Source organism: Xenopus laevis, chromosome 2S (assembly GCF_017654675.1).
Source record: "Xenopus laevis strain J_2021 chromosome 2S, Xenopus_laevis_v10.1, whole genome shotgun sequence".
In the NCBI taxonomy this organism is placed as follows: domain Eukaryota; kingdom Metazoa; phylum Chordata; class Amphibia; order Anura; family Pipidae; genus Xenopus; species Xenopus laevis.
Genome location: NC_054374.1, coordinates 100,710,479 through 100,722,674, shown reverse-complemented (window position 1 = coordinate 100,722,674; position 12,196 = coordinate 100,710,479). Strand labels below are relative to the sequence as shown.

General features: G+C 37.9%; 1 protein-coding gene across 1 annotated transcript in view; it reads left to right on the top strand.

The window, feature by feature from the left end:
- Positions 1-12,196, top strand: part of lims1.S (LIM-type zinc finger domains 1 S homeolog) — a gene marked incomplete at its 5' end in the record, with an annotated part of 60,477 nt that overhangs the window by 36,541 nt on the left and 11,740 nt on the right. Inside the window, 1 exon segment of the mRNA NM_001092604.1 lies at positions 9,160-9,319. Within this exon segment, the coding sequence (NP_001086073.1) occupies positions 9,160-9,319 (160 nt within the window).

Genomic DNA, 12,196 nt, shown 5'->3' with positions numbered 1-12,196 from the left:
TGGATCTTGTTTAAAGGCCAAGTCAACCCAAAAATAAAAATTAGCCTAAAAAAAGAAAACAACATAATAACAAAATATACATTTATTGAACTTTTTCAGTGCTTTTAATGGAGAACTAAACCCTAAAAATGAATGTGGCAGAAAATGCTGTATTTTATATACTGAACTTATTGCGCCTAAAGTTTCTTAGTAGTAGCAATGATCATGGACTTAAACTTGTCACAGGGGTCACCATCTTGGAAACTGTCTGCAACACTCACATGCTCAGTGGGCTCTGAGCAGCTGTTGAGAAGCTAAGCTTAGGGGTTGTTACAAATTATCAATCAGAAAATGAGGTTTGTCTGTAATATAAGATGATGCTACCGGGCTGGTTATTAAATTCTGATGCTAATTGTACTGGTTTCTGTCCTGCCATTTAGTAATTATTTGTAATCATTACTAATCAGCCTTATATTGTAACATTTATATTCTGTGTACTGTATATTTTAAATCGGTCCCTAAGCTCTGTAAAGTTATTTATAAAAACAATGGCTATTGAAAGCAGCGAGAAGCAGGAGAACTAACACCCCAATAAGAAAGCCCCTAGCTACTACCCTAAATAGTCCCCTCCTCCCTGCTTCCCCCCACCCCCCCACATAGTTACCCCTGAAAGTGCTCCTAACACTTTGCTCACATATCATGCAGAGTAAGCACAGTGGAGCTCATGGGTGCCACCTTTCAGATTGTCGTCTTTTGTAAAGGAGTGTCATATTGGCACATGCACAGTTGGAGTAGTCTTCTAGTTTGTAGCAACTGGGCACGTGCCAAAAGTGCCAGAAATTGTTGAATGTAAGGAACAGGAAAAAGACTGGAGATCTGGAAGATGGCGCCCATGAGCTCCACTGTGCTTACTCTGCACCGATACATGAGCAAAGTGTTCGGGGCAGTTTCAGGGGTAACTAACTATACAGGGAGGTGGGGGAAGCAGGGAGTGTGGACTATCTAGGGTAGTAGGTAGGGGCTTTTCTTATGGGTAGTAGGTAAGGGCTTTTCTTTTTAGCAGAGTTGTAAAGACAGGTTTGTTAATCATCTGCCTTTACTTAAATTTAATCAACAGTCTAAACCACTAGGGCAGCAAATAGAAAGAGACAGACAAATGTTGCTTTCAATTGCAAGATATATATATATATATATATATATATATATATATATATATATACATATAGACAAATACAAGATTCCTCTGCACTCAACCCATTATCAATATATTTAAGACAGCGACATTTTGTGCATACTGCTACTGAAAAATGCCTTACCCTTTAAACAAAACAGGGATTGTTTGTCCATATATTGCAATATATTTAAGCTGGCCAACTACGTCAAAGTCATCCCATATCTGGCCAGTCCTATGCTCAATTTTCATCTGATTCATTAAGAATTCTATGGTTTAATTATACATTTTATAAAAGGGAAAAAAGGCATTTTTCAGTAGCAGTATGCACAAAATGTCGCTGTCTTAAATATATTGATAATGGGTTGAGTGCAGAGGAATCTTGTATTTGTCTATATGTTTTTTGTGGTCACACCCTCATTGCACCCCCGCCTAATGATTTTAAAAACTAGTGGTGAGCACAACTTTCCCCTGTTTGTTATATATATATATATATATATATATATATATATATATATATATATATATATATATATATATATATACAAATAACTTTAAAACCATAGCAAATTTGTAATGAATGTACATTTCAAAGTTGTCTAAAATGATGTTTTCTTTTACCATTTTTTATTTTGGGGTTGACTTGCCCTTTAAAAGCCCAATTCCTAGATTGTTCATATTTGTCTCTGAATTAATAATTGCTCCAGAGCCATGCTCCCTTAGATGCAAACTAAATGCACTTGACAGTCATTTAAAAATTCAAAATCACAATATTCTGTGAAAAAAAGCAAGAAATAATAAAAATAACACGTTCCCTTCCCCCAACTTTACTATTCCTGTTAAAGGTCAGGCCAGAAGGTGAAATTTGTATGCAGGCATTTCTATAATAAGTATACAGTCCAGTGCCAGCGAGTCTGGTGTGGACAGAGGATACAACCCTATAAGGACCTTCAGGCGTGTAAGAGGATTTCCAGCAGAGACTGACACTTTGTTGTTAGCCAGTTACATCATCTGCTTTCTTTTTCATGTCACAATGTTTATAAAACCATTTATTTCTGCAGTGTCTTGGCCTAGCCTAAAGTCATTTCTTTCCTGCTACTTAAATTCATGCAAAGTGTATCAATATTCTGCCATGTGTTCTGCCAGAAACGAAGTGGACAGCAGACATAAACTGATCAGTGATGGGGCAACAAGCAGTATTTTTCTGGCCTTCATTGAGGCCCCTGACTACTCAACAATGTTGGTGTTAATTCAGTACAGAACCTTTCATTAAATAATGATACCCTTCAGCTAACTTCCAACTGCAGCATCTCTGTTAGGATTAAAAGACAAAGATTTGATTCATTTTTCCCTTATGCTTTGCCCCTTCGTGCAACATGCCCACTTAGTGAAGTACCATATGATTTGAAAACTTTCAGTTGGCTTTTAATGTGGTTCTTCAAACAAACGTTATGTTTGTGGATATTCTAAAATCAGTTCAGACAGCACATGGACCCCTTTACCATAGCAGGACGTAGATTGAGCATCACTGTCATATGTTTGCAGGCAGAAGGTGGTCTAATTGTAATTGTAATAGTCTCCCAGAGTCCCAGCAACCTATGGCATTTGCCAGAATTCATAGATTTTCAGTCCGCACTTGTAGGGAAGCCCTGCACCCTTGTAGAAAAATTCATTTTACACGTGTGTTAACCATTATGACACACTGGGAACTTTAGTCACAGGTAACTTTCCTTGAAGAGTTAACTGCAGTAGCCGGCATTTTTCCAGCAGCTACACCTGCAGAGAAGCATTTCATGTGCCTTAAAGTGGTGGTTCACCTTCAAGTTAACTTTTAGTATGTTCAAAATGACCAATTCTAAGAGACTTTTCAATTGGTCTTCATTATTTATTTTTGAATATAGTTTTTGAATTGTTTGCTGCCTTTTTCTGATTCTTTCCAGCTTCCCCCCCCCCATCTAAAAACAAATGTTCTGTAAGGCTAGAAATTATTGTTATTGCTACTTTTTATTACTCATCTTTTTGTTCATGCCTCTCCTATTCATATTTCTAGTCTCTTATTCAAGTCAATGCATGGTTGCTATTGTAATTTGGACCCCAGCAACAGGATTGCTGAAACTGCAAACTGGAGAGCTACTGAATAAAAAGCTAAATAAATCAAAAACCACAAATAATAAAAAATGAAAACCAATTGTAAATTGTCTCAGAATATCAGTCCCAAATCATACTAACCGTTAATTTAAAGGTGAACAACCCCTTTAAGCCGTACCGGGACTAAACCTTTTTTTAGGCCAGACCATAAGAAATGAGACGGTTTCAAAATTAAAGACAGGGTACAACTGTGTCACTATAATGCATGAATGAAACCTTTGTTCAGTTTATAATTTACTTGGTTTATTCTAGCTATGTAATGTCCATTTAATTATAAACAAGGTTTTCAGTTTCTGAGATACCTAAAGAAAGAATTGTCTGTAAAAGACACAGTAGACACTGTTACAGAAAGTATGCTAACTATAGCTTCTAGCCAGTCGGCTTGCACAGGAGCTCAAATCTTGTATTCTGGTTTAAATCAGCAGTGTTTTTATTGTGCTAGAAATAATGGCCCATGTACTGCTGGCTACAGAGCAGTAAATAATAGTGCAGTTTAACAGTAACGTTTCCACTCTGTGGAGGGAATGGAATCTCTAAAATCAACATGAGGGAGCAGCTGAGTCCCACCTATCACAAGTGACGTGTTTATACTTCACAGCCATAGTTGGAATGGATGGTGTGGAATTTGCTTGCTGCCTCGTAATGTATTCCAGTGTGACTCATTGTGTCAGTCTGGAAGAGCTGAAGTCTGAGAGCGGTTTTAAGTACAACTTTCATCCAGTTTAGTCCAGGAACTGTAAATTTTGCTGCAAATTCTACATTTCTGTTGTTGGAGAATATTCATAAGGGTAACCAAAATGGAATTCCAGACTAGGATTCACCCAGATATTCCAGAAAATGGGGAACTGCCTCCCATGGAAGTGCCAAATCATTTTGTACCCCAGGAAGGTGGAGGAGAAAATGAAAAGCCAGTATCAAACTTACAGAGAAGACGTAGTGATGTCAAGGTCTATAAAGAAATTTGTGACTTCTATGCTAGATTGTAAGTGGCCTTGGGACTTGCTGGTAGCCTTCATTACTTTAGTGGTTTAAAATCCCCATGATATGTTTTGGGTAGCAAAAATCATACACATGATATTGAACATCTAGTATAAAAATCATTGATGGTGATTGCGGCCATTTAACGGCAGAACATTTGCTACGTTATTTCAGAATTATGCCTATTGGTATTTTATTGAGAATGTTTTACCACATTAACTCCATACATTATTCAGTGTGTCTGAAAATTTCTGTTAGAGTTAACTGTATGTGGGTTATATCAATATGGGCATTTTTTATACAGTTGTAAGATTTTTAAAATATATATATCTCTTTTGGCCAAAGTATTGAATTTTAAGGTTTAAAACTATTATTCCTTACAATGAAAGCATTCCAGGAGTGATAAAATATTGGCTACCTAGACATACACCAAATTTGTTTGATGAGGTATATAATAAAACCTTATAAAGCATAATGGAGTTGCTGAGCTGTTGAAGGTAAGGCTTTATGGGGTGTGTTTAACCAGGGTCAAAACACCTCTGCCCACCTGTCAATGTTCCTGATGTTGTTAAAAGGGTGGTTCACCTTTAAGTTAAATTTTATAGAATGGCAAATTCTAGGCAGCTTTTAAATTGGTCTTCATTTTTTTTATATAGTTTTCAAATAATTTGCTGCCTTATTTCCAGCTTCTGAAATTGGGGGTCACTGACCTCATCTAAAAACAAATGCTCTGTAAGGCTAGAAATGTATAGTTATTGCTACTTTTTATTACTCATCTTTTTATTAAGGCCCTCTGCTATTCATTTTCCTTTTTTTTTTCTCCAAATCAATGCATGGTTGCTATGGTAATTTGGACCCTATCAACCTACTTGCAGATATTGTAAACTGTAGAGCTGTTGACTAAAAAGCTAAATAAATCTAAAAACACAAATAATAAAAAATGAAAACCAATATCAAATTGTCTCAGAATATCACTCTCTATGTCATACTAAAAGTTAACTTGAAGGTTAACAACACCTTAAAATGGAAGGCACCCAGGCTGATGCATACAAAGTGGTTAAAGACAGACCAATGTGAAAAAACAAGTGCAAACAAGCAAGTGTTCTGTGCCGGGGAGACTCCCCCTGTGCCATTAATCGAAGCGAAAACTATGTGAGGCCTCATGCATTTCTTTGGAATGGCTCTGAGTCCATTAATGGCCTCTGAGACAGCTGAACCAGTAGTACAGACCTACAAGGAAGGTCTATTAGGTCACCTGTAACATGAATTTTGTATATTTAAAATACTACGAAATGGGAGTGCTTATCTGCATACTGAGTTTCTTTGAAAGCACATCTACACTATATACATAGGAACAGTGTCTGCCATATTGCTTCTTTTTTGAGGTATTCCCCACAGGCCGCGATAACATCTCTATCAGTTAATGACTACTAGGTGGGTTAATGCCATTGTAGAATTGCAATTTTTACTTCCCCAGTGTAAAAATTAATTTGTAGGAGTAAATATAAGCAGGCATTGAATATGTTCTGTGCATAGAAATCAAAAATTCCATGCACATGTTTTGCTACAGTTTTTCTGTTTTCAAGCTTGTTTCCAATGGTGTCTGTGTTAATGCTTTTGGTCCGCTCTTGGAATGTGTTCTATAAATGTTGGCAAATATAAGAAGGGGCGTGAGGCTGGCACTCGTCAATGAGGGGCAAGGCTGTTATCTCAGTGCTGATTAATGGTAAGGGAATTCTGTGACGAATAATCATCCTGATAGTGTAACCAGAAACATTATCCACCTAGGAGCTCTCCCTTATTTCATGTAGGGCCTATCCTGTTCATTTTTACTGGGTGTGGCATTAGCTTGTATCTTCAATTTCCCCATAATATCATTATTACAGTTTTAACTCTTAGAGGGTTATTTATTAAAGTCCTTTTTTTTTTCTTCTGGTTATTGTTCAATAATCCGAAGTTTTTATGGTTTTGGCAACAAATCCAAAACAAAATCTTACAATTCTGTTTTTTTTTTGAATGTATTGATAAATGGGGGGGGGGAGTCATTGTGGATCTGGTCGGATTGGTTTTCAGAAAATTTCATATTTTGATAACCCCATCATTGTTAACTCTTATTCATTTATCATTATTTTATTGCTTAGTTTAATTTTTAATCGTGCCTGTGTGTTACACAGCTCCTTGTACAAAACATGTTCTTTCATTCACATTAATACATGCCTCAGTCTTATTTTCGTACCGCTTTGCACTTCCTATGATTAAGTGCTTAGCCCTGCTTGATGGCCCAGCATTGCTATTGTTGCTAATTGAAAAAAAAATGTTTTGCTGCTCATATTCTTATTTGAACTATACAGTATACATGAATTTTAAAGTTATTTCTAATTCAAATTTAAATCTGTATTCTTTTCTGGTTTGGTACAATGTCGAAAAAGTAAGCTGCTACATTTTCAGAAGTGGAGAGAATATAAGCAACCAGACTTTAATAGCATTTATTTAAATAGCTTTTAAACCACTGAATATATTTAATGTCCATCAGCAATAGGCAATGCTTTGTTTGTCCCAATCTTTAGAATGGACCCGCACTCCAAGTAGTTCAGTCAAAGTGAATTTTATTAAATCATCACTCACGTGTCCAATGTTTCGGCCCACATTGGGGCCTTTACCTTGATAAAGGCCCCAATGTGGGCCGAAACGTTGGACACGTGAGTGATGATTTAATAAAATTCACTTTGACTGAACTACTTGGAGTGCGGGTCCATTCTGAAGATTCTATGTCATAACTTGACCCAGCACCCACCACAAATTAGAAGGGATTGAGTGCAGGTACTTTCTGAACATATGAATATATGTTCACAGTCCATGAAAGCACTCACAGCAGATGCCATCCAGCGTGTATCAAAAGGTTATTTATTGGTGCATGGTGTATCAACGCGTTTCGGCTCACCTGGAGCCGTCGTAGGTATATATACTAGGTGTCACATAGTAAGCTTTAACTACACATTTACAACATGCTCTTATTTTAGGGCAAACACTTGTTTCATTGGAATTGTCAACTAATGTATGCTGTATGTACGGTGTATCATCCCATTTATTGTACAGTGCCATGGAATGTTGGCTTTATAAATACGTGCTGCATCACAACAAAATTAGGTGCATAAATTTGGGCACCCCATCAGAGATATTACATCAATACTTAGTTGGGCCTCCTTTTGCAAATGTAACAGCCCCTAGACACCTCCTACAGCCTTTGATGTGTGTTTGGATGGAGGTATTTTTGACCATTCATCCAAACAAAATCCGAGCATGGACAGCATGCTTCAAATCATCCCATAGGTTTTCGATGATATTCAAGTCAGGGGACTGTGACGGCCATTCCAGAATATTGTACTTCTCCCTCTGCATAAATGCCTTTGTAGATTTCGAAGTGTGTTTAGGGTCATTGTCTTGTTGGAATATCCAACACCTGCATAACTTCAACTTTGTGACTGATGCTTGAACATTAACCTGAAGAATTTGATATTGAGTTGAATTAATCCGACCCTCGACTTTAACAAGAGCCCCAGTCCCTGAACTAGCCCCACAGCCCCACAGCATGATGGAACCTCCACCAAATTTGACAGTAGGTAGCAGGTGTTTTTCTTGGAATGCGGTGTTTTTCTTCCACCATGTAAAGCGCATTTTTTATGACCAAATAACTAAACTTTTGTCTCATCAGCCTAAAGCACTGTGTTCCAAAATGACTGTGGCTTGTCTAAATGAGCTTTTGCATACAACAACCGACTCTGTTTGTGGCGTGAGTGCAGAAAGGGCTTCTTTCTCGTCACCCTGCCATACAGATGATCTTTGTGCAAATTACGCTGAATTGTACAGATACACCATACGCAGCAAGATGTTCTTTCAGGTCTTTGGAGTTGATCTTTGGGTTATCTGTAACCATTCTCACAATCCTCCGCATACGCCGCTCCTGTATTATTCTTGGCCTGCCAGACCTGGGTTTTACAGCAACTGCCTGTGGCCTTCCATTTCCTGCTTCCATTCCTTACAGTTGAAACTGACAGTTTAAACCTCTGAGATAGCTTTTTGTAGCCTTCCCCTAAACCATGATACTGAACAGTCTTTGTTTTCAGATCTTTTGAGAGTTGCTTTGAGGATCCCATGCTGTCACTCTTCATAGGAGAGTCAAACAAGCACAACTTGCAACTGGCCACCTTAAATACCTTTTCTGATGATTAGACACATCTGCCTATAAGGTTCAAGGCTTAACGAGCTAATCCAACCAATTTGGTGTTGCCAGTAATCAGTATTGAGCAGTTACATGCATTCAAATTGCAAGGGTACCCAAAATGTTGCACAGCCAGTTTTTCACATTTGATTTAATTTCATACAACTGAATACTGCTTCACTAAAAATCTTTGTTCAGTACTCAGATGTTCCTGGGAAATGAAAGACATACCACTGTTATCTTTTTTGTTGAAAGTGGAGTAGATTATTATGCAGGCCGAGAGAGGTTCCCACACTTTTTCATATGACTGTATATATGTATAAAATATTGTTATATATAGTTTAGACGTGTGTGTGTGTGTGTGTGTGTGTGTACATTTGCACCAGGGCTTATCTTGAGAGGCTGAACTTGATGGACTTTTATCTTTTTATTTTATTTTTTTTAAACTGACATGTTTTATTTACTTTCATTGCACATGAAATGGATCATCTGCTGGTTGCAGTACCGTTATCAATGGATACATATTAATACTTTCTTTTTTTTTATCCCAAACTAACTATGTAATCTTTAATGTGCCATATGTTGCTATATTTATTGCCTACATTGACTGAATAGTTCAGGTCCAATTTAGGAGGCTCAACCATGTCTCTCTCTGTTTTTGCAGCAACATGGCGAATGCTCTGGCAAATGCAATTTGTGAACGCTGCCGAGCTGGCTTTGCTGCTTCTGAGAAGATTGTCAACAGCAACGGAGAGCTGTACCATGAGCAGTGTTTTGTATGTGCTCAGTGCTTTCAGCAGTTCCCAGAGGGACTCTTCTATGAGGTAAGGGCTGTGTGCTTAAGACTCCCAACGAACACCTCTCCGGTTGCGTCCCCTTGGTATGGCAACTCCATTAATCCACAATTGAAAGCAGTGCTACAGGGCCAGAACAAGGGGAAGGCAGAAGATGCACCTGGCCCTGGAGTGCTTGGCCCATGCAATCTCATAGAACAGGCAGCACATCCAGAATAAGTAAAACATCAGTTTTATTCCAAGTAAGTTAAAACCATCAGATATACATCATAAGGCCAGGGTACAGCACTCTGCTGCATTTTGGACCTTAGCAGTCCCTAATCTTGATTGATTGATGCATGTAATGCTGGAAATAAACAAGAATAGAAACTGCACACCCCATTTCAAGCTTCCAAAGGATGCATTGCAGGAATTCCACCTCTCCTCTATCTACACATTGTTAAATTACATAATTAAACTAATGTTTATGCAAGTTGACAATACTCATAGGTGGCCAAATTTGCTTGAACATTTAGATCATTTGGTTGAAATGTGAACTCTGTATATCCACACTGAATGATCACCTTATAAAAGTGCATTCAGGCTATCAGTTGTCCCTTTTAACATTTGGCCATTCAGTTGATAGTTTTATTGAGCAGTTTACGTGACCATATAGTGTTTTATAGACTGATTTTTGTTGGAAAGACATTGTCATTCACAGTTCTCAGGTATTATATTACATTTACAGTCATTATATTGCCCACTCAAACTGTATCGCTTAGGGTGTTAGTCATTGTAGTTCAGTAACACCATTCCAGCATTCCTTATTCCACAATGCATTTAGCCTTGTGTGTTCATCAATTAGTTTAAATAAGCCCTACACTTGAATTTGCTGTAAGGCACAGGGAGGAATAGCCACATAGTGTGTACTTTATAGACACTTTTGCAAAAAGAGATCCCTGCATCGTATTTGTGAGAGAGAATGTCTTTAAAGGAGAAACAAACCCCTTATTAAAAAAAACTCTACCCCTAACTTTTTACTTACCCCTTGGTGCAGATTCAGGGATCAGAGTTCATGACAGCCATCTTCCTGGTCTTCGTGTCTTCTTTCTGTTGCTTCCGCAATTTCCGTCAATTTCCTCGCAAGATATGTAGTAGCGAACTGGGAAATTGCTCAAACTGCGCATGCACCACCACGCCGGTTTCGTTATCAGATTACCAAAGGCATTTGCCCGGGGTAGCAGCTAGGCTGGGGGGGAGGAGAAGGGAGGGGGTCTATGTGGGGTGGGGAGTAGAGGTTTTTCTAATAAGGGGTTTGTTTCTCCTTTAAGCAACTGGCTCTATCTGCACCTTCACACTTACACCCAGGGCGTCCCCCAGTTTCTCAGGTTTCAATTGTAGCATGCAGATAATTCAGGGTATTAACACAGTGCACATATCCAGCATCTATTCAGTCTGCACTGTTCCCAGACTTTAGCCAGTGAGGAGTTTTATATTTATCTACTCCTTCATAAAATTCTCTCCTGCTGCATCTCCCATGCACTATGGCTTTCCTCCCTTCAATTATTTCCTCTGCCAACCTGTGTTTCTCCCCTTCAGTGGGTGGGGCTTCTTCATGTGACCTGAAGTAGCCCTGCCCACCTAAGGGGAGTGAATTAATAGATTTTGGTTCTGTATTCAGCCATTTTTTATTGAGTCAGGCAATTATTACTACCAGGTCTTTTTTGAGCGATAATAGACTAACCAAAGGGGGCGCCAGGAGGGTCAGAGCAGTTACCATTAAAAAAAAGTCTATGAACTTGGATAGACTTGGATATTGTACAGCAGTTATGCTCACTTTTACCCTGTACCCCATGGACACTAAATTGTTTGCTAGTTTGTAAATAACAAATAGGGCAGCTTTTCCATGCTTGAGCTTTTCTGCTACGACAGTGATGAAGGCATACATAAACTATATGAGAAGTGAAGTCTGTCGCTAAGATTATAAGGTAGCAGTGTTATGGTGAAAAAGAAAATACACATAGTCACTAATACATTGCCTTCATTAAAAAAAACTGCTTATCTGAATTACTGAATTGGTTTTAGCAACAAAAAAAAAAGTTATTTTGTACTCAAAAGTTCAAAGCTTTACTAAGTATTTGGTTAACACTACTATTTAGCCTGACTGCCCCGGTCTAAATTGTAATTTATATAATAAATATGTTTCTGTGGCAGAACATCTCACCTATGTTTAAATAATCCAAAAAAAAAAAAACATCTAATCCAATGAATATCTGAACAATATGCTAAATTATATTCTTTTTATGATCATTTTTGCTGCATGTATAGACACAGGCAGGTTATGTGTCCCAAAAGTCCCAATCCCCTGCAGAGAAATCTCTTGCGCAGACCATTATATATTGTTTCCACCACACGGAACACACTAAAACCTAACTGCTGGAATGATAGTTACCAATTCAACACAAGCCACAAACTAGGCATGCCTAATATATTTGTACTTCATTTAACTGACAGCTATGTATAATTCATTGCCATAGGATTTATTTGGGGAATTATTTTACCATCCCCCTACTTATAAATTTCCATTCCATCCTTAAGCATTCATAATGAGGAAGCTATATTAACACCTTTTCATTAAAAATGGAAAGATTTCTACCCAATCCCTTTCCAACGCCAGTATGATTATTTTTTTAAAGGGATACTGTCATCGGAAAACATGTTTTTTTCAAAACGCATCAGTTAATAGTGCTACTCCAGCAGAATTCTGCACTGAAATCCAGTTTTTTATATTCAATTTTGAAATCTGACATGGGGCGAGACATTTTGTCAATTCCCAGCTGCCCCTGGTCATGTGACTTGTGCCTGCACTTTAGGAGAGAAATGCTTTCTGGTAGGCTGCTGTTTTTCCTTCTCAATGTAACTGAATGT